The sequence below is a fragment of the Phacochoerus africanus genome, chromosome 14 (genome assembly GCF_016906955.1).
Source record: "Phacochoerus africanus isolate WHEZ1 chromosome 14, ROS_Pafr_v1, whole genome shotgun sequence".
Lineage (NCBI taxonomy): Eukaryota > Metazoa > Chordata > Mammalia > Artiodactyla > Suidae > Phacochoerus > Phacochoerus africanus.
The window spans coordinates 5649714-5669390 of record NC_062557.1 but is presented as its reverse complement, the minus strand read 5'-3'; the positions used below and the strand labels follow the sequence as shown (position 1 = coordinate 5669390).

Genomic DNA, 19677 nt, shown 5'->3' with positions numbered 1-19677 from the left:
GGATTCGTTTCCACTGTACCACGACGGGAACTCCCAGATGTGGATTTAAACCCAGTCACATGCTCCTCAGCTGGTTCTTAACCTTTCCAATTTTTCACTCTCTTTCTCTTTGCTATAAAAAGAGTCCAACTACTTCATAGGGGTGTTGTGAGAATTAAATGAAAATGTACAAAGATAAGTTAACACGCCTAAAGCACGTGGCACACAGCCTGGGTCTAGTGGCATCACAAGCACTGTGACTGCTCTTCTCTCCCCCTCCCTCTCCCTTTCTTTTCTTCATGGTGGCTGCCTCACAACCACATGGCCCCACTTCCTCATTTCTGATTCTATCAGCCCACCTGCAGGCCTTAAATAGAGTCAGAAGTCCAGAACAGATATTACCAACATCCCGACAAGTTTTTTTTTCTGTCTCACACCTGTGCCCTTTGCCAGACTAAAGCAGAAGTTACCAGGGATTCTCCCCCAGCAGGTTACCTCTCTACCCATCTGCATTTTCCTATGGTGTTAAGAATGCCCATGTGTATACGTGAAAACGTGGTATGTGGATACAGGTACGGTTCTATATTCCTCCAGGCAAAAAGTTACAACAGAGGGTGAGAGACCTCAGGCCATCAAAACACAGAAGATTCATTCATAAGCCACCAGACTAATGTGCGCTAGTGGAGAACCCCACATGTGGGCAACTCAATCCCTCCCAACATGGAGCAGGTTATAGGCAAATCAAAGAAAAAATTAGAGGCAAAAGACCAAGGAAAGGGAAGTAAAATTTCTAGCTATTAAAAAAAAAAAAAAAACCTTCCTCGGAGTTCCCACTGTGGTGCAACGGGATCGGCAGTGTCTTGCGAGTGCTGGGACACAGGTTTGATCCCCGGCCCAGTGCAGTGGGTTAAGGATCTGGCATTGCCACAGCTGGGGCTTAGGTCATAACTACAGCTCAGATCTGATCCCTGGGAACTCCATAAGCCGAGAGACGGCAAAAAAAGAAGAAAGAAGAAAGAAAGGTTTTTTAAGTTTAAAAAAAATTTTAAAAACCTTCCTCTAAACCTCCTGGGCTGCCACTTTCACTCCCCCAAACCTCACCTGAATCAAAGCAATAAGAGGAGAGATTACGATGGTGATGCCTTTAGCCAGCAGAGCAGGGAGTTGATAGCAGAGGGATTTTCCTGCCCCTGTGGGCATGCACACGAAGACATCCTTGTCACCTGCAAAAATACAAGACGACAATGTCTCAAGTTTCCTGCCTTTTATCTCTCCTTTATCAAGGCTGTTGAAAATTATATGAGAATAGAGGAAAAACCCCTAGCGGAGGGCCCAGCACATGAAAGGCTCTCAATGTAGCCTCAATCCTCTTCCATCCTGTCCATGAAAAGAGCAGCAATCCAGAGAGATTTGGCAATGTGTACAAATCATTTCCAGTAGCGGCAGTCACAACTACAAGAGTAATAAGACAGAGTTTGGGAGTTCCCGTTGTGGCTCAGCGGTAACAAATCCAACTAGTATCCATGAGGATGGGGGTTTGATCCCTGGCCTCACTCAGTGGATTGAGGATCTGGTGTTGCCATGAGCTGTGATGCAGGTTGCAGGTGTGCCTTGGATCTGGCATTGCTGTGGCGTAGGCCAGCAGCTGCAGCTCTGATTCGACCCCTCGCCTGGGAACTTCCTGGGGCCGCACCCTCGGCCCTAAAAAGCAAAAAAAGAAGACAGAGTCTGCTAGAATACGGATGAGTGAACTGAGCAGCTATACAAGCTGAATACTTCTGGATCAGTGGGCTTATCTGTGTAGACATGGAAGCAACATCACCTAGAGGTCTCTTGTTGATAAATGTTACCATGTAATTAACATCGTACTGCTGCTCCCCTCTGGACAACCTCCATTTATCAACAAATTTCAGGCTTATATTATCACACCTTCCTTCCCCATTTGGGACTCAGGGCACGCCATCTTCAACAATGGAATTACCTACGAGGCCAGTGACTGGCTTAGGCTATGTCTGCTATCCCTCCGCTACTGCCTATACACCAACAAATGAGAATGGAAATTTACGAATTGTTTCCAAAGATAACTTTAGCTCTGACTATGAATATAAGAGCCAAACAGCTGGGTGGTTCTGCCAATAAAACTGCAAGTTTGGGGGAGTTCCCTGGTGGCTCAGCAGGTTAAGGATCTGGCGGTGTCACTGCTGTGGCTCAGGCGCAATCCCTGGCCCCGGAACTTCCACGTGCAGCCAAAAAAAAAAAAAAAAAAGAGAGAGAGAAAGCTTCAAGTTTTGGGTGACAGGTCTGTAAGATCTCCAACACCAAACATGGCCCAGGGGTGGGAAGGTAAGAAGGATCAAAAAGAAGGCATTCTTTGGCAGTGTTAGGGGTCAGCCAGCACAAATGTAAACACAGGCAGTTTGGTTAATATTACCTTTCACTACAGCCATGATCGCACTCTCCTGTAAAGGCGTCTTAAAAGAGTCAAACCCAAAGACCTTCTTCAACGTGCTCCGGACGCGACGCTCAGGGTCAAAAGGGTGGGTGCTCATCTTACCAACAGACAGTGGCCAAATGTTAAGGCAAAGGTGATGATCCTATGGTAGCAACAAGAACCCCCTGTTCTGCTTTTCAAAGACTGCTTATTTTTTCTGAGTACAAATTTGCTTTTTTTGACCAGACTCCTGGCATGTGGAACATCCCTGGTCAATAATCAAATCTGAGCTGCAGCTGCAACCTACGCTACAGCTGAGGCAAAGCAGGATCCTTAACCCACTGCGCCAGGGCAGGAACTAAATTTGCTTTGTTACACTCGAATGATATATTACTTTCAAGAAATATAGCTCCGGGTGAACAGCCTCCAGCAATACATTCCTAGGTAAATGACATCTCCATTCTTACGCTCAGTGAAAATAACACATCGAACTATGCCAGGCCCCAGCATAGCACAGAGCTGGAAATCAGATCACGAGAAGAAGCACAAATGTCTTCGGAACGATTTGGAGGAAGTGGAATTATTTTTCTATGACCCACCCTTTGCTCTACAAGCACAGCCATAAGGACCACTCTTCCCCCCAGGACCCCGACACCTTCTTCCCACCCCCCAGAGGAAAGCTCTTCCTTCATCCTCCTCTGAGCCTCAGATTCGCTCTTTTCTCCCTTCCCCAGCCAAAGCCTCCCTCTCTTCACCCCAAGATATCAGAGCCGGCAGTCGGCTCCCAGGGGCGAAGGGCTCTTGTCGGGCCGCTGCTGCCCACGGGCTCGGGAACTACTCGAAGACCCCCATAACCCTCAGGTAACCCTGAGAAGCCAAACCGCTGGGACTGCAATGTCAGGTAAAACCCACTTAATCCTGAATCCGTCTCGCAGTGATGACGTTCTGCCGGCGCGAGCATGAGGGGCGGAGCCAAGCGCGGAAACGGCCTTTTTGATTGGTTCTCTGTATGAAACAGGCGCGGGGTCTCCTGGGATCCGGAAGAAGTCGCCTTTCTGCACGGAAGTCGGCTTTTTGGAGTCATAGAAGTGAGCCGCGCCGGGTGTGTGGGAATAAGATGGCGGGGAAGAAGAATGTCCTGTCGTCTCTGGCAGTTTATGCGGAAGATTCAGAGCCCGAGTCTGACGGCGAAGCTGGAGTGGAAACGGCAGGCAGCGCGGCTGGTGAGTAGGGAGCTAGAAGGGGGGAAATCGGGTGTCTGCCCTGAATAATGCTTCCCTAGTAGGGCGGGAGGGAAAGAGGTAATCTTTGTGCCCCAAGCATCGGGGGCGCCGGAGCCCCGGAGGGTGCTCAGGGTCCTGGGCTAGACCGAGCGTTAGATGCTCTTTTGTAAGAATGGACCGTCTCCTTCTGTTGATTCGATTATCCTGTCGGAACCTATTGAAAGTCTTCTCCGTACTGGGCATCATACCGGGGAGAAGGGTGGACCAAGGGTGGAGAGGATCCAAGGCTTCTGAACCACTGCATATTTTGTCCGGGCTTATTGTTTGGTGGAGGAGGGCGAAACTTTTAATTAGTAATGTACCCTAGACGTGTCTTGGAGCTTTTAAAATGACACACATCCGGTCTCCACTGTCAAAGAGAGTAATTCTGTACATCTGGGGAAGGATCTGAGCATTTGCGAGCTTTCCAAGGCTCCTTGGTGATTCCGCTACTTTGTGAGTTGTCAAAGCCCACCAGTGATTTTGTTGCCCTGCTCAGGTTGAGAATCACATTACTAGGAAGTGAGAGCAGATTTATATGGCAGTATAGAGAGGCAGCAAGTTACCCAGTGTATCTGGACCTTGGTTTCCTCATCTGGAAAGTGAGGGAGGATTTGGCCTCGTGTAGCTTCTCATAGTTTTGTGTGGTCTTTGCCTGTCAGGAGGCTCTCTGGTGGTTTCTCGGTAATTTGTATTGTTTGGGGGGGGCGTTGCTGATGTTTGGAGTTTTTTTTAAACATAGAAAAAGATTTTGTTTCTCAAGTAGGTATAAATTGGGAACCTCTCGAGGTGGCCCCTGTTCAAGGTCCTGTTCCTAGGGGAGGACACACAAAAGATGACAGAGTCCTGATCTTGTAAGAAAAGACAAGTTCATTGGTGCCTGGGATACAAGGTAGACATATGCAGATCGAAAGAGATGCTTGACGTGGTACAATAGTTCAGAGAAGGGAAGGCTTCTGTTGGCATAATGGATGCCTTGGAAGCACTGGAAATGGAATTTAATAATGTTACTCGGTGTTCTTCCCTGTTCTTGTAAGGAATTCATACTCTAAAGGTAGTAATTTTCCCCAAAGCGGAATCTGGGCCTAAGGTCATTTAGGTTTTCTTTTGATCTTTGGAAATAATCCTGGCCACTCAAATCACCCAAGTGTTTCCTTGCGTTCTTTTCCCCATTCATTCTTTTTTTTTTTTTTTTTTCCCCTTCTGTTTAAGAGGAGAAAGGCGGGTTGGTATCTGAAGCCTATGGAGAGGATGATTTTTCTCGCCTCGGGGGTGACGAAGATGGTTATGAAGAAGAAGAGGATGAGAACAGCAAGCAGTCGGTAAGGACATCTGTTCCCAAATCGAAAGCTGTTCAAAGCACCATTTCATTTGTCAGAAACTTTCTGACCTGTCCCGACTGTGTTCCACTTCGTGCCTAATTTCACTGTCACCCACCCACCACCATCCACCACACTTTTGTTTGTTTGTTTGTTTAGTATCAGTTGAGGAAGCTGGGTTAGATATCAGTTGTTCTATTTGAAAACAACTTGTTCTATTTGGTGTCACCCAAACCATTTTGTATAAACCTTTGACTTGCAATTTGGGGGGAAAGATAGTGGACACTTATTCACCCCAGACATCAGTGGGTGTTTTATGTTGGTTTTCCCCTTTTAGATAATTTACTCCATTTGTAACCGTGCGTTCATTCTAATTGGTGTGTCATTTATCTCTGCAATCAACTCTTATTATTTTTAATCTTGGTTGGGGCTCATTCAAATCTTTCAGCTTATTAAAAAGATTAGGAAGGAGTTCGCCTGTGGTGCAGAGGGTTAAGGATCCAGCATTGTCACTGCAGTGGCTTGGGTTGCTGCTGTGGCACGGTTCGATTCCTGACCCAAGGACTTCAACATGCTGTGGGTACAGCCAAAAAAAAAAAAAAAAGATTAGGAAGGATGGTTATTTTGTTTTATTTACAGTTCGGTTCTTCTTAACTACTTTCCCGACTTTTTAACTTGGCACCTTTTATCAGTGTTCTTGATCACAGACTGGCCGAAAGTTTAGTACATGCTAATAAAGAAAAGAGGACTTGTGTCTTAATTAACCAAAAGGACTTTAAGTGCACTGTCACCTGAGCATCATGAGCCAGAATTTATTTTATTTATTTTTGTTTTTTTGTCTTTTTGCCATTTCTTGGGCCGCTCCCGTGGCATATGGAGGTTCCCAGGCTAGGGGTCGAATCGGAGCTGCAGCCACCGGCCTACGCCAGAGCCACAGCAACGTGGGATCCGAGCCGAGTCTGTGACCTACACCACAGCTCACGGCAACGCCGGATCGTTAACCCACTGAGCAAGGGCAGGGACCGAACCCGCAACCTCATGGTTCCTAGTCGGATTCGTTAACCACTGCACCACGACGGGAACTCCCAGAATTTAAATTTTTGGAGAAAAATAAGAATTCCAGCTGATGCTTAACACAAAGACATACAAAGTTGAACTAGATATAAAACCTGGCTATTTAGCAACAGCTTTAATTAAGACACTCAATGTACTTTATTACTTGTATCAAAATTTTGTTACCCGTTGATAAATGTTAGCATTAAAATGCCTTACAAATTAAACAAAAAATGCATTTTGTAGTTTATATTCTTTTGAAAGGTATTTTTATCCCCTTAAACCCCCTTCCCCCGTTATTGCTGATAATTCAGAATTGACTGAAATTGTTTAGAAAAGTTTTGTGGGTTGTTTTGCTTTCCTGACTTTTCTTAAGTGCATACATACTGGCTTAACATCTGCAACTACTTTCTTCAGCAAATTTGCATAATGTGTTTTTGAAGTATTATTCCACATATGCTTTGCATAGACTTTTCATCATATTTAAGCTTTATTTCATATTTTAGTAAAACCTTCCCATCCAATCCCAAAATAGACATTCTAAAATGTGATTGTATTTGGCTGAATCTCTGATTATTTGGCCTGATGGGTTTCATTTTGAGAACATGGGAATTGCATTTAAAACCTGTGGCTCACTGACACCTTGCAGGAAAATTCAATCTCAAAGCCATCGGCATAGTTCAAATTTCTCAGGTGATGTTTATGTTAACGTCTGGAGTGAGTGCTATTTAATTTGGGGCTAAAGTGTAGCTCGACTGAGGAAAGTTTCAAATGAAGCTGAATTTTTTTCCCCGGGTGTAATTATGGCTCCCGTGCATTGGGGGTGCTGGATAGTGGAACGGATGTGGACACAGCTGCCTAACAGGGGAGCTGATCTTTGACCTTCGTTAGCGTTCAGTGGACTGGTGGGTTAGCTTGTGTGAGGCCAGGGCACGCTTGAAGAAAATGCCTTGCCCATGTGGCACTTTATGCCGGGCAGGCCATCTGGATAAGAAACAAGGCTGGGTAGAACTGGTCAGTGACCGTTCTCTGAAAGCCTGGATGGAGGCAGAGCCCACTCAGCTGGGACCAGGACCGGCCGGCCATTGCCCTTCAGTCCTGCCTTCCCCAGGTCCCTTGCCCGCCCTGGTTGGGTGACGCCTACCTTCCGGCTCTTCGTGTTGGCGCAGATGCTGCGGGGTGGAAGCTCTGGGGTCCAGCGCGCGGGGGTCATGGCTCTGGCGGTGACCGATGTCGCAGGAGATGTGGGTCTGATGTGTTTGCGCGTGAAAGTCAAGGAGAAAAGTTCCTATTCTTGGTTTGAAATAATTGGTATTTCATGGGAACCGCTATGCCTGTGTTAGTCTCCGGGGCCTGGTCTTACTCTTTTCTCAAGCGCGTTGCACCCTTTTTCCACTTTTGTGCGTGTGGTTTTTAATCTCAGGCGTTTTCAATAACGTGGATGACGGCACTGCCGGAGTAACGACTTTGAGCAGCCAATGTCCTTTTCCACCCCCAGAACATCTGTTTTTCGCCTCCTCTTTCTCTCGAGCCTGGGTTGGATGGTGTGGGGGGGGCTCTTGGTGGGACAACCCAGGCCGGGTGTATTTGCTCCAACCCCTAGTTATGCATGTGAGACCCTCAGGCCCGCTCTTTTAAGCTTAATCCTCTAAATTCTTTGTCTTGTAGGAAGATGACGATTCAGAGACTGAAAAACCTGAGGCTGATGACCCAAAGGTATTTGGTGTTGGCTGCGGTGGGGTGGCTGGATGCGAGCAAGGCGTTTTAACATTATGGCTCAGTTCATATGTCTGGTCAAGTTCCGTCCCACTAACATACTGTGTAACCGTGTGTAAATTTTCTGGGAGAAGCCCAGCTTTAAAAGAACTTTGGAGACCACGCTGGAATGTCCTGAGGCAGCTGGGTTTCCTGCCTTCCCGATAATGCCATTTCTCCAGACTAGAGAGCCGAGAGGCTTGGTTGAGTACGGAGACCCACCTATGCTCTGAATCCAGGTGGGCTTTGTGGGGTCACTGCCCCTACAGGTGGGTTAAGTGTGGGAATGTTTTTAGAATCAGGACGGCCTGGTGTCCTGTGGGCTCTCTTTAGTCATCTAGACGAGAAGAGGGGCTTGGAGGGCCAAAGTGAGGCTTCTCCCAGCTCTTGGGGATGCTGAGCCTAAGCCTTCTGTTTCCAGGCTTGTGCCCTTCCACTCTCGGGTAAGCCACGCAGAATGGTTTGTTCTGAAACTGTATCGTTATTTCTTCTTACAGTTCCCTCCCAGTAGCAGCTGAGAGTAACTCGAATACCCTTGACCCCTCTCGTGGTGAAGGTTAAGACCCCTACCCCCCTGCGCTGGGGAGGCCATTGTGCTACATGCTGGGCATCAGCACACACGTGCCTGTGGAGGAAGCATCCTTTAGGGCACAAACTTCTTTTTTTCCAAAGAGAAAGACGAATTCCGTCACTCTGGGCCTGGGGAATAGGGACCAAGTTTTATGACTTAAAAAGTGCTTTAAAGCCAGCTGAGGTCTTTAAGATGACCTAGCGGGATTTAGGAAAACTCTCCCCAATTATAATCTAAAATTGTGGTATATCCAAAGACATAGCATGAGCTGTTCCAATTCTGAACTGATTCTGTGTTTGGCTTAGAGCTGTGTGCAGCCATTGAAGGAACCCCACGCAGGGCTGTGGATGGTGCAGATAAGAAAACATTTTCCCAAGAAAGAAAGTGTAGGCACCAGGAGAAAGAAAAAAATGGTGTCCTAGGAAGTGCGAGTCCTTTTTGGTGCCTAGTGAGGGACCCAGGCTTAAAACCCATCTGAGGACCCAGTGTTGTAGCATAGGTCGCAGCTGAGGCTCCCAGTTCCTGGCCTGGGAGTGTCCATGTGCTGCAGGTGCATCCCCTAAAGGGGGGAGAACCCATCCAGGCGTTACTAGCAGAAGGGTAGACCCGTGGCCTGGATCAGGGATGGTCACAGCTCTGCTTGGGCTTGCAGAAGGGCAATGGTCCGTAGTGTTTGTATCTGGTCGTCTGTCTTAGTATTTGGAGAGGGTGGGCCTTAGAGCCTGTGCATAAAATAAGCCTCAAGAGTCGCCAGGTGTCGGGGCTTCAGTTGTGGACAGAAAAGAGGATTCGTGGCACCGGAAGCCTTTGTGTGTACGGTTGCTGGCCTGTGCATGAATCCAGAGCCTCCTGGGAGGTTGGCAGAGAGCAGGGTGTGTGCCCTTCATTGTCAGCCCTTCTGGAATGCAGTGGTACAAAGAGCAGACCCCTGGGGGTGACATGCCTGTGTGAGAGAGGAAGAGCAGGGCAGAATCGGGAAGTTGGGGAATTTGTGTTCAGCCTCCCCTCTCTCGGTCCACATGGAGATTGACTAATGTGCTTTCCTGTATTTCATTCAGTTTGAGTTTCCAGTCTGACCGTGGAATGAAAAGTCCTCATGGAATAATTTCTGTTCCTGTTAGGAAGCCCTCAGAAATTAGAATGTGAGGAGTTCCCTGGTGGCTCAGTGGGTTAAGGATCCAGCATTGTCATTGCTGTGTCTCGGGTTGCCGCTGTGGCTTGGATTTGATCCCTGGCCTGAGAACTTTGACTTTTGCTGCAGGCCTGGCCAAAAAAAAAGAAGAAAAGAGCAGAACTCAAAACCCAACCTTCAAAGTAACTTGGCGTAGTTCTTGTGGAGGTGAGCGTGGAAGGGCAGACAGCTGGCCAGCTCAGGTATCCCCCAGCCCCCAGTGGCTAGCAGAGGCCCACCAGGGGTCAGAAAGACGGCGAGTCCTCATGGCATCTCCGAGGACTAGAAACGGGCCCCAGCATGAGTTTTGTGTGCTCCTCAAGCTTGGTCCGGGCCCTGACTTCCTCTCCTGCCTGAGCTGGCATCACACTGCCTTCCAGGTCTCAGCCTCCCCTTCAAACCCCTCTCGAGCCTCCCCCTGTTCTGGAACGTTCTGGTACATTCAAGTTTTATTTCACTTGATATTTAACAATATTTTGGGAGTTCTCATTGTGGCTCAGCAGTAACGAACCCGACTAGTATACATGAGAATGCGGGTTCAATCCTGGCCTCACTCGGTCGGTTGAGGATCCAGCGTTGCTGTGAGCTGTGGTGTAGTTCACACATTTGGCCTGGATCTGGCGTTGCTGTGGCTGTGGTGTAGGCCAGCAGCTATAGCTCCAGTTCAACCCCTAGCCTGGGAACTTCCATATGCTGCAGGTGCAGCCCTAAAAAGACCCCCCACCCAAAAAAAAATGCAATACTTTGTATTCTAAACCCTTGATTTTGCATATTTCTGCCTTAAGCATGTGAAGTTTCTAACAATGGGTTGTGTCGCTGGAGGTGTTTATTTTGTTAGCAAACGGATTGATGTCATAACTCTCCTTTCCACGAGATGGCACTCCCTCCTATTTTGGTTTTTTAAGATCTGCTTTTAATTTTTGACTATAGCAGTTCTCAAAACATTTACGTTTCTTTACCCAAGTGAAAACTAGGATTCCAGAATTTCCTTCTGTGGCACAACAGGTTAAGGATCTGGCATTGTCTTTTCGGTGGCAGTGCAGGTGTGATTCCCAGCCCAGTGCAGTGGGTTAAGGATCCAGTTGTTGCCACCCTGGTGTGAGAACTTCCACGTGCCACGAGTGCAGCCAAAGACAAACAAACAAAACTAGGATCCCCAAAAGCTTTTGTTTGTTCTGGTTTTATCTCTTGATATTTTAAATATTTATTTTAAAATAACAAACTTTTTACATGTTAACATAAATTTTTTTTTGTCTTTTTGTCTTTTTTTTTTTTTTTTTTAAGGGCTGCACCTGTGGCATATGGAGGTTCCCAGGCTAGGGGTCGAATCAGAGCTGTAGCCGCTGGCCTACCCCATAGCCACAACAACTTGGGATCCAAGCCACATCTGCAGCCTACACCACAGCTCACGGCAACACCGGATTCTTAACCCACTGGGTGAGGCCAGGGAGCGAACCCTCAACCTCATGGTGTCTAGTCGGGTTCATTAACCACTGAGCCACAACGGGAACTCCATAAATAACTTTTTTATGAGAAATGTCTTTCTGAAACCAAAAAAAAAAAAAAAAGGTTAGAACAGAAAATGGCACAGATTTATCATTTTACAAGTCTCCTTAATGTCTCATGTCTAGCTGAATAGGCAGCTAGATTCTCACAGTTGCTTGTGTGTTCTCTCTGCTGTGATGTGTTGTTTTGTTTTTGTGGGGGTTTTGGGGCCACGTGTGCAGCAGGTGGACGTTCTCAGGCCAGGGATCAAACAAACCACAACAGCAACGATGCTGGGTCCTTAACCCATTACACCACAAGGGAATATGTTGTTTCGGTTGAAGTATTTTGAAGAAACTCTGGCTTCATACAGACAGGTTATTCTGAAAAGGGGGCATGTTTCAACAGTCCTTCAAACACTTTTGGTTGTTCCTCTGACACTTCATCACAACTCAACAGGGGTGGTTTGCTAAAGGTTAGTTGCAAGGAGAATGTGAATCTTTATCAGTGAGCTTTTTGTACTCTGCTTTGTTAAAGCTTGCGGGTCTCTCTTGCATTTTAAATAGCTCTTTTGCGCATACGTGATGTTATATCCTCAGAAGCTAGTGATTTGGATAATGTTTATTCACTGAGTTATGCAGATCTTAGACACGTTGGCACATTTTGTTCTGTAGTATCCAAAATAAATCTTATTTGTTAGTGACCTTACTGACCTCATCAGACAAGGCAGTAAGTATCAGAAAGCTGTCCTGCTGGAGTTCCTGTCGTGGCGCAGCGGAAACAAATCCAACTAGGAACCATGAGGTTTGATCCCTGGCCTTGTACAGTGGGCTAAGGATCCGGCATTGCCATAAGCTGTGGTGCAGGTCCCAGATGCGGCTTGGATCTGGCGTTGCTGTGGCTATGGTATAGGCCAGTGGCTATAGCTCCCATTGGACTCCTAGCCTGGGAACCTCCACATGCCGCAGATGCGGCCCTAAAAAGCGAAAAAGAACAAAGAAGGCTGACGTGCTTGTGGGAAGTGTGTGTTTTCCCAAATTCTAATTTGTGCTGAAGAACTTGAATTTTACCATTGCCTATAAATAGTATGAGAGAGTTTTCCTTGAAATGATGGCCTTCGTTTTTAAGAAAATGCTTGCCAACTACATAAAGCTGAATAACCATAGTTTGCCTGTCCGTCCTCTAAGTAAAAATGACGTCCCATGAAGAAAGCCACCAGTTCGGCTTGCAACTCAACCGCACAAAGTGCTAAAGATGTACTCAAGGATCAAAGGTAATCGTTTTTACTGCTTCACCAAGGATGTTCTTAAGTGACATTGGCTTTTTTTTTTTTTTGCTTTTTAGGGCCACACCTGTGGCCTATGGAGGTTCCCAGGCTAGGGGTCGAATCTGAGCTACAGCTGCCGGCCTACACCACAGCCAAAGCAACGCCAGATCCGAGCCGAGTCTGCAACCTACACCACGGCTCACGGCAACACCAGATTCCTGACCCACGGATTGAAGCCAGGGGTTGAACCTGCATCCCCATGGATACTAGTCGGATTCATCTCCGCTGCTCCACAAGGGGAACTCCTCTTTTGTTTTACAGAGAGTATGACTCCTGATAAATTTGTTGCTGCTGCCCTGACTTTTTCTAGAGGGCCAACAGGTTTGCCCACTGCTGCTCCTGTAGATGTTCACACAGTGAACGGGGCAGGTCATGTCTTGGTGTCCTGCAGACGGTTTTGACCTTGCAGGCCCCCAGGAATCCACAGATCAACTTGGAGAACCGCTCTTCTTGAAAAACAAAAACCTGGGTCAGTCGTATTAACCGATAACTGTTCCCCTTGCTCTGTACGAATCCACGAGGCTATTAGCCTTGTGGGCAGGAGCTGCGTTGGGGTTGGTGGGGCATCCTCAGGACGAGGCAGCCCAGCAGCTGGAGAAGTCGGCTCTGGAGTGGGAGGCCTGGGTTTGGAGTCCAGCCCTCCTTGGGGAGTTCCCGCAGCCTCGGTGTTGGCATCATAATCAAATCTGCCTCACTTGTTTCATGAGGATTGAATGAGTCAGTGTAACAAAGACTTAGCTTAATAGCGTCTGGCATGTCTGGGTCGCAGCGACCAGTCCCCTCTCTGCTCACCTCCCAGGCTGGTCACACATGTCACTGGGACTGTTTCGAGCTGTTGGATTCTGTCCCCTCCCCGACTTTTTAGGGCTGCACCTGCAGCATGTGGAAGTTCCCAGGCCAGGGATCAAATCAGAGCTGCAGCTGCCGGCCTACACCACAGCCACGGCAATGCCGGGTCCACTGAGCAAGGCCAGGGGTCGAACCTGCATCCCTGTGAATACTAGTCAGGTACTTAACATGCTGGGAGGACTCTGCATTTTAAACTGGTGTGTGCCCAGAGGAGAGCTTAGTGGGGAGAGGACATAAAACCCTGGCCTGTGAGTTTGGAGAAGGAGCCAGGAGAGGGAGGACTGGGCAGTGCTGTCTGGTGCTTCCAGGTCTGGTGAGGGAAGAGCAGCCCCTGCAGAACTCGAGCGACGCCTAGGAAGACGTTGACCTTCACACCCCAGACAGCGGCCCATCGATTCCGACCCAAAGTGGGTCGAGCTGCCGCAGAAGGTAGTGAGTTTTCTTTTTTTTTTTTTGGCTGTGCCCGAGGCAAGTAAAAATTCCCAGGTCAGGGATCAAACCCACACCACAGCAGTGACAATGCCAGGTCCTTAACCCACGGAGCCACCAGAGAACTCCTCTGGGCCTTTTAAGAAACCATTTGTTAGAAATGTCCTAAAAGAAATGAGGGGGGAGTTCCCGTCGTGGCGCAGCAGAAACGATCTGACTAGGAACCACGAGGTTGCGGGTTCGATCCCTGGCCTCGCTCAGTGGGTTAAGGATCCAGCGCTGCCATGAACTGTGGTGTAGGTCGCAGATGAGGCTCAGATCTGGCATTGCCATGGCTCTAGCATAGGCCGACAGCAGCAGCTCTGATTAGACCCCTAGCCTGGGAACCTCCATGTGCCGCGAGTGTGGCCCTAGAAAGACACACACAAAAAAGAAAGAAAGAAAAGAAATGTGGGGAGGACTAAACCCCCAAGGTACGTCTTAGGAAAGGATTTGGCGTTTTGGATAAGCAGAGTTGAGTGTTCTCTGGCTGTTATCTGTTGGCTTTTTTTTTTTTTTGGAAGTTTTAAATCTGTTCACTTTAGAAAGTGCACGTGTAGAACACAAAGACTGGAGATTGCCCTTATTTTTATCCCTCTGATGTCTGGGCTTACCTATGAGTGTAAAAGTCCCACATTTGGGAGTTTGAGAGAGAATGAGAACTCCAGACCCACCTCTGTAAGGAGCCTTGGGTCCTGACCCATCAGCCTGGGGTGGTAGGATCTGGCTTTGCTGAGTTTGCCCTAAACTAGAGAAAAGGAGCTTGGGGTGGGAGGGGTGGGGGTGAGCAAAACAGTATTTCAGGAAACAACGCTTCTCACCTCTTCAGGAAGCATCCCAACCCAGATGCTCCGGTTACTCAACAGAAGGTGGCGCTGCTGCCCCAGGGACAGTCAGACTAGGAGAGGCCTCTCGGCTCCTCGCCGCAGGAGCAGGGGGCCCAAAGGCCCAAGTGTTTCCTCCATCCGTTTGCCCTTGGCCCCTGAGCTTCCTTCCCACCCCCATCCTTTGTCCTTGTTTTACCTCGGTTGCCCGGGAACTCTTCCCCTTGTTTATTTTTTTGCCCACTCCCATGGTTCCTGTGGATAAAGGTCTTTCCACTCCCTCGCTGTCTCTGACACACTCTTCCTTTGCACACAATCGGGGGCACTGATGAGCTGGCACGAGCGAGCTGGAGCCGCCCGCTGCCAGCTCACGGGGAGGCCCTGCTTCCCTGCTGCGCAGGGTGGGCTCGCCCCCCACCACCCTGGCGCTGCGATCCAGGCTTTGACCCAGGGCAGGAATCGTCCTGGCCCCAGGAGCAAACATCTGTCAAAACAAAATAAGTGTCTCCGGGTCAGGGCGGTGGCATTGGGTGGGGAAAAACTCTTCTGGCATTTTTAAAAGGCGTGTACAACCCCAATTCGAAGAAAACATGTAAAAATTTTTTTGAGCCCCCAAAGTAGTGCAGAAATGCAGAGGTCATACCTCGGAGCCGGTCTGCTGGGCTGGAGCCGGAAGCCCTGGGCTGAGCACGCCGGCGCGGCTTCCCGGCGCGGCTTCCCTGCATCGGGAGGACAACAGGCCCGTCGCTTAAACCGCGCCCAGCTCCTCTGAAGTCAGGGCTGTGCCGGCCACTGTCCCAGGCACCCATGGTCACGATAGAGGACGGCTCGGAACACGTGTCCCTCAGCCTCCGGCGCAGCCACGAGCGGCACTCGGCCTCCTCTGCAAAGCGGAGTCTGACTCTGTGCCCTCGCCCTGGACGGCGGCAGTCACCCCAGTTGCTCCGTTGATGGCACCCTCAGGGTCTCAGGAGTGTTTCCCGGCTCCCGGGCCAATAGAAACACCAAGCAATTCTGTTTCTAAGTCATTTGCTCCAGTCAGCATCGCTGTCTCCACAACTGACCAGCCCCTTGAAAAAATAATACATAAATCAGCAAGGTAGCTGACAGGTGCCAGACGGCGCTGTTTCCCTTGAAATTGTGAAGTATCGCGGTGCCTTTGTGGGGTACCTGGGTGCCACGATGGGCAGCCTGGGCACTGCACTGGTAGGTGGTCTTAGAGGTCCAGGGTGTGGGGCCTCGTGGGGCTTCATCGGTCCTCGGTCACCCGCCGCAGGAGGCCCGGCTCCGCAGAGAGAAGGGGCCTTGCCTTCGGCGCTTGTGCGCACCTGCCTTCCCTCAGGAGGCCAGCATCTCGGTTGTGTGCTATTAATTTACACAGCGTGGAGCTGAAGGGTTTGCCTTGGGCAGAACGGACTCACTGATCCCACACGTCTTCCCTCCAGTCCCTTCGCGGGCCCCACATTGTGACTGAGCTTTGAAGGTATCCAAATCAAAGATCTGGAGACTGAATGCTGTTTCCCAGCTGTTTATTGTTGACCGCCGGTCGGTAGGTAGAAGCTTCAGGGCCTGGCGGCCAGTCTCCGCCTGGCCATGTGTGGAAAGAGGCTCCCAAGCACCGGCCCCCTTTCACAAGATGGTACAGAATGAGACACTGTCCTGTCGTGGCTTTGGCTATGTTTGCTACACCTCCAGGACCCTGGAAGTCAGAAAAAGAGATGCTAAGCTTTTCACAAACAGGCAGCACAGGGCCCTGCTCATCCTGGAGGCTGCTTCGGGGGGCAGGCTGTGTGGTGTGGCCGAGGAACCGGGAGTCCCTTTCCAGCCAGCGGAGACGGGCTGTGTGCCCGTGCTTGGCGAGCCTCTGGAGCACCCTCGCTTGTGGGATGTTGCACTGAGAATTCTTTTTCAGGATGGCACAGTAGTGCTTACCCTGTTAGAGCTTAAACTTGGCCCTTTTCTTAGAGGTCTTTGACATGGGAAGGGCCTTACGGCACGGTGTTTCTGGTGGTTTATCCTATCTAGCGGTTTTCGTTTTGGTTTTTTTTCCATATCCTGCATGTTTTATTGTCACATTATCAGAGCAAGATTATTTCAAAAAAAAAACAAATCTCCTCGTTCCATGACCCTAAAAGTGCTGCCGTTTTCACGCTTTCTTCCATCTTGGCAGGTTTGTCTGTATGGTGGAACACATGCTCTGCATCCAGCTTTGGTCTCATTTGTGTTGGAAACATCTTCACTGTGGCTGTAGGCCGGGTAACGGTAATAACATGACGCAAATGAAACACTAACACTTCAGGATGGTGCGGTGGGTTGTATCAAAGCTGCCATAAGCGACTTGGGCCTCTGCCGTGGCCCGGGTTTGATCCCTGGCCCAGGAACGTCCACATGCTGTGGGCGTGGCCAAAAGCATTGCTCCAGGGAAGGTTTTTTGGTAATTTCTAAATACCTTCATGTGGGGGATGATAAAGAAAGGTTGAGATTCACCAGCTTTTGCTCTGGTAGGAATACCGGCCACTTTCTTTGCACCCTTTCGCTTAGTCCCTCTCATATTTTCCGCTGGCCAGCATAAAACCCAGAGTAAGTACATTATGGCAGCAAAAGAGGAGTATGTTCTTATAGCTGGTTTTGAATAAAATGCTGTATGGTTTCCTTCCAGGAAGATTCCTTGATGAATAGGAACTGCGCTGTCCTCTTTTTTTTTTTTGGCTTTTTTAGGCCCGCACCCGTGGCATATGGAGGTTCCCAGGCTAGGGGGCAAATGGAAGCTGCAGCTGCCGACCTACACCACAGCTCACAGCAACGCCAGATCCTTAACCCACTGAGCAAGGCCAGGGATCGAACCCGCAACCTCATGGTTCCTAGTCAGATTCCACCAGGGGAACTCCAAAATACCTCACTTTAAAAAAAAAGAATTGTATTGGAATATAGTTGCTTTACAGTGTTGTGTTAGTTTCAGGTATACAGCAAAGTGATTCAGTTACACCTATATCCAGTCTCAGATTCTTCGCCATATAGGTTATTATGGGATATTGCAAATGGCTCCCTGTGCTATACAGTAGGCCCTCGGTGATCTGTTTTGTATACAGTAGTGTGTATATGTTAATCCCAAACTCCTGTTTAATCCCTCCCCCCGGAAATAACTCATTCTTTCAAACTTGAGTTCTCAGAGGCCCTTTGTGGCACCGTGGGTTAAGGATCCGGCCTTATCACTGCAGTGGCTCCGGTCACTGTCGTGGTACAGATCCAGTCCCTGGTCCAGGAACCTCCGTGTGCCATGGCGGGGGGTGACCCAGAGAAAACCAAAAATGAGTTCTCACTGGAAGGCCCCGAGATTGACCCCGGAAGGGAGGGAGGGGGGCCGTAGGGTTTGGGATTTGGTAGCGTTTCTTGTGTATGCCTCCAGGCAATCTCTAGGCTAAGGACGGGGTGGCAGCACCCCTGCGTATATGATTAAGTCTGTAGGACCAGCCCTTCCGTTTGAGTCAACGCAGACGTTACTCACTGGGGCACCATGGATTCTTGAGCCGTCTCCCCTGATCATTGCAGTTGAAAGGTGGTAGATCTGGCCACCTTCCCCTAAAGTCAAGAGTCTAACGCCTGCTTTGCCTGTGACCTGCTGCAGACTCATCCTCGGAGAGGAATTTTTCCTCCTTGGTCGTGCATGTCGGCTTCCCCAGCGGTTGCGCTTCATGGAAACCATTACTCTTTGCAGCCTCCTAGCCTCGGCGAGGGAGCTGAGACGTTGGGAAGTGGTATTCCTGGGCTTTGGAGTCAGGCTGGGGTTTGACTTCCAACATTGCCAGTTACAGGGCAAGAAGCTGCTTTGCTGTGTTTTGCCTCGGTTTACTCATCCGTAAGACGGGAGTGATAATGTCTGCCCCGTGTGATTGTCCTCAGGCTTGACTTGTGTGTGTGAGCTTTTAGTGAGTTCTCTTTAGGGTGTGAGACGGCGAATATGTGCTCAGTCCCGAGTCTTGGTTTTATTATCCTACCGGCCCCCGTGTTCCGCCTCCCACACCCCATGAGCCTTTGAGTGCTGATTAGGAAAAAGTAAAATTACAGCATGACTCACCTAAGACCAGAGGAGGAAATGGCCCTTGACCATTGCTGGCGTGTGAGCCATCCACTCTTAACTTCTCACCGTTGTGGTGAGGCCTTTGAACTGTTGAAATTGCCCAGGCCTGTGTAACATCGGCATTTCCTTGCTCTCGCCGCAATGAATGGCCAAGTGCCAGCTGGCCTTCTTCGGGCCTGGTCTTTAGCACGGCGGGGGTTGCCTGTGCAGTGCAGGTGACAGAATTTCCATGCCAGGGAGGACGCACCGAGCCCCAGGCTGGGATCTGTGGGTCTGTCGGGTGGTGATGTGATCTGAGCATCAGACAGGAGGGCAGCTGCGGAAGTGGCTCTGTTGTCCGGACTGAGAGAAACCCAAGGCAAGTCGTTCGTCTTGCCACCTTCCAAAGGCCTGGCTCCGTCTCGAGCCAAACACCCCTGGGAGGAATGTAATTGCTGGAAGTCGTGATCTCCTGCAAAGGGAAGACTGACCATTATGCTCCCTCTGACCACTCCCCCACCCACCCCACCCCCGGCTCCACCGCAGCTGCCAGCGGGGCCTTGACGGCACTTGCTGCCAGAAGCCCCCGCCCCCGCGCGGTTCTGCATCCGAGAAGGAGCCGCTGCGTGCCCAGTCCACCCGCCCGTCAGCCGTACAAGCCCCAACATACTTCCTTCCCTTCGGGTCCAGATGCCACGGATTGCTAACCAAGGCGTGGCTGGAGCCTCCTTCCCCCGTTGGGATTTATCTTTTTGAAATGGGTGATGCAGAAAGCGAGCTCCCGTCCTTAGGGATCTGGCACGTCTCACCTTTGTTCTGTGGTTTTAATCCATGTCCTTTGTGACGCAGCTGAGCGATTTCTGGGTTTGACAGGCTTTTCCACCTAACTCTGGAGTTAGGTGAGTTTTCCCCGAGCAGGGCCGTGGAGGTCCTGGCCTGCCCTCTGGCCCTGTAGCTGGTCGCTCCTCTTCCTACCAGTGCGCACATGAGGACGGGTCAGTACTTCCTCGCTCCGGGCTTCCTGCTGACTCCCTTCCATTCGCCCCGATGTTTGTTAATCTAACGCTGCAGCTTGGCACCTGCCTCCCAGGCAGGGTCATGCTTTTGTCACTTGGTGGCCTTGTTG

General features: G+C 49.6%; 2 protein-coding genes across 5 annotated transcripts in view; one reads left to right on the top strand and one right to left on the bottom strand.

Annotated features, from left to right (window-relative positions):
* The window catches only part of RECQL5 (RecQ like helicase 5), a 37892-nt gene extending 34541 nt beyond the window's left edge, over nucleotides 1–3351 (bottom strand). For all 3 annotated transcript variants that reach the window (XR_007131898.1, XM_047758219.1, XM_047758220.1), the window contains exons 1-3: nucleotides 3176–3351; nucleotides 2411–2542; nucleotides 1081–1202 (exon numbers count right to left, since the gene is read on the bottom strand). Coding sequence is in view for 2 of the 3 variants with exons in the window: in XM_047758219.1 (XP_047614175.1) it covers nucleotides 1081–1202; nucleotides 2411–2528 (240 nt within the window). In the remaining variant the exon portion in view is untranslated. The remainder of the gene's footprint in view (nucleotides 1–1080; nucleotides 1203–2410; nucleotides 2543–3175) is intronic.
* The window catches only part of SAP30BP (SAP30 binding protein), a 37508-nt gene continuing 21090 nt past the window's right edge, over nucleotides 3260–19677 (top strand). Inside the window, exons 1-3 of one of the 2 annotated variants that reach the window (XM_047758221.1) lie at nucleotides 3260–3633; nucleotides 4885–4994; nucleotides 7713–7760. In XM_047758221.1, the coding sequence (XP_047614177.1) occupies nucleotides 3420–3633; nucleotides 4885–4994; nucleotides 7713–7760 (372 nt within the window). In that variant the 5' untranslated portion in view covers nucleotides 3260–3419. The remainder of the gene's footprint in view (nucleotides 3634–4884; nucleotides 4995–7712; nucleotides 7761–19677) is intronic. The other variant, XM_047758223.1, reaches the window with a different exon arrangement.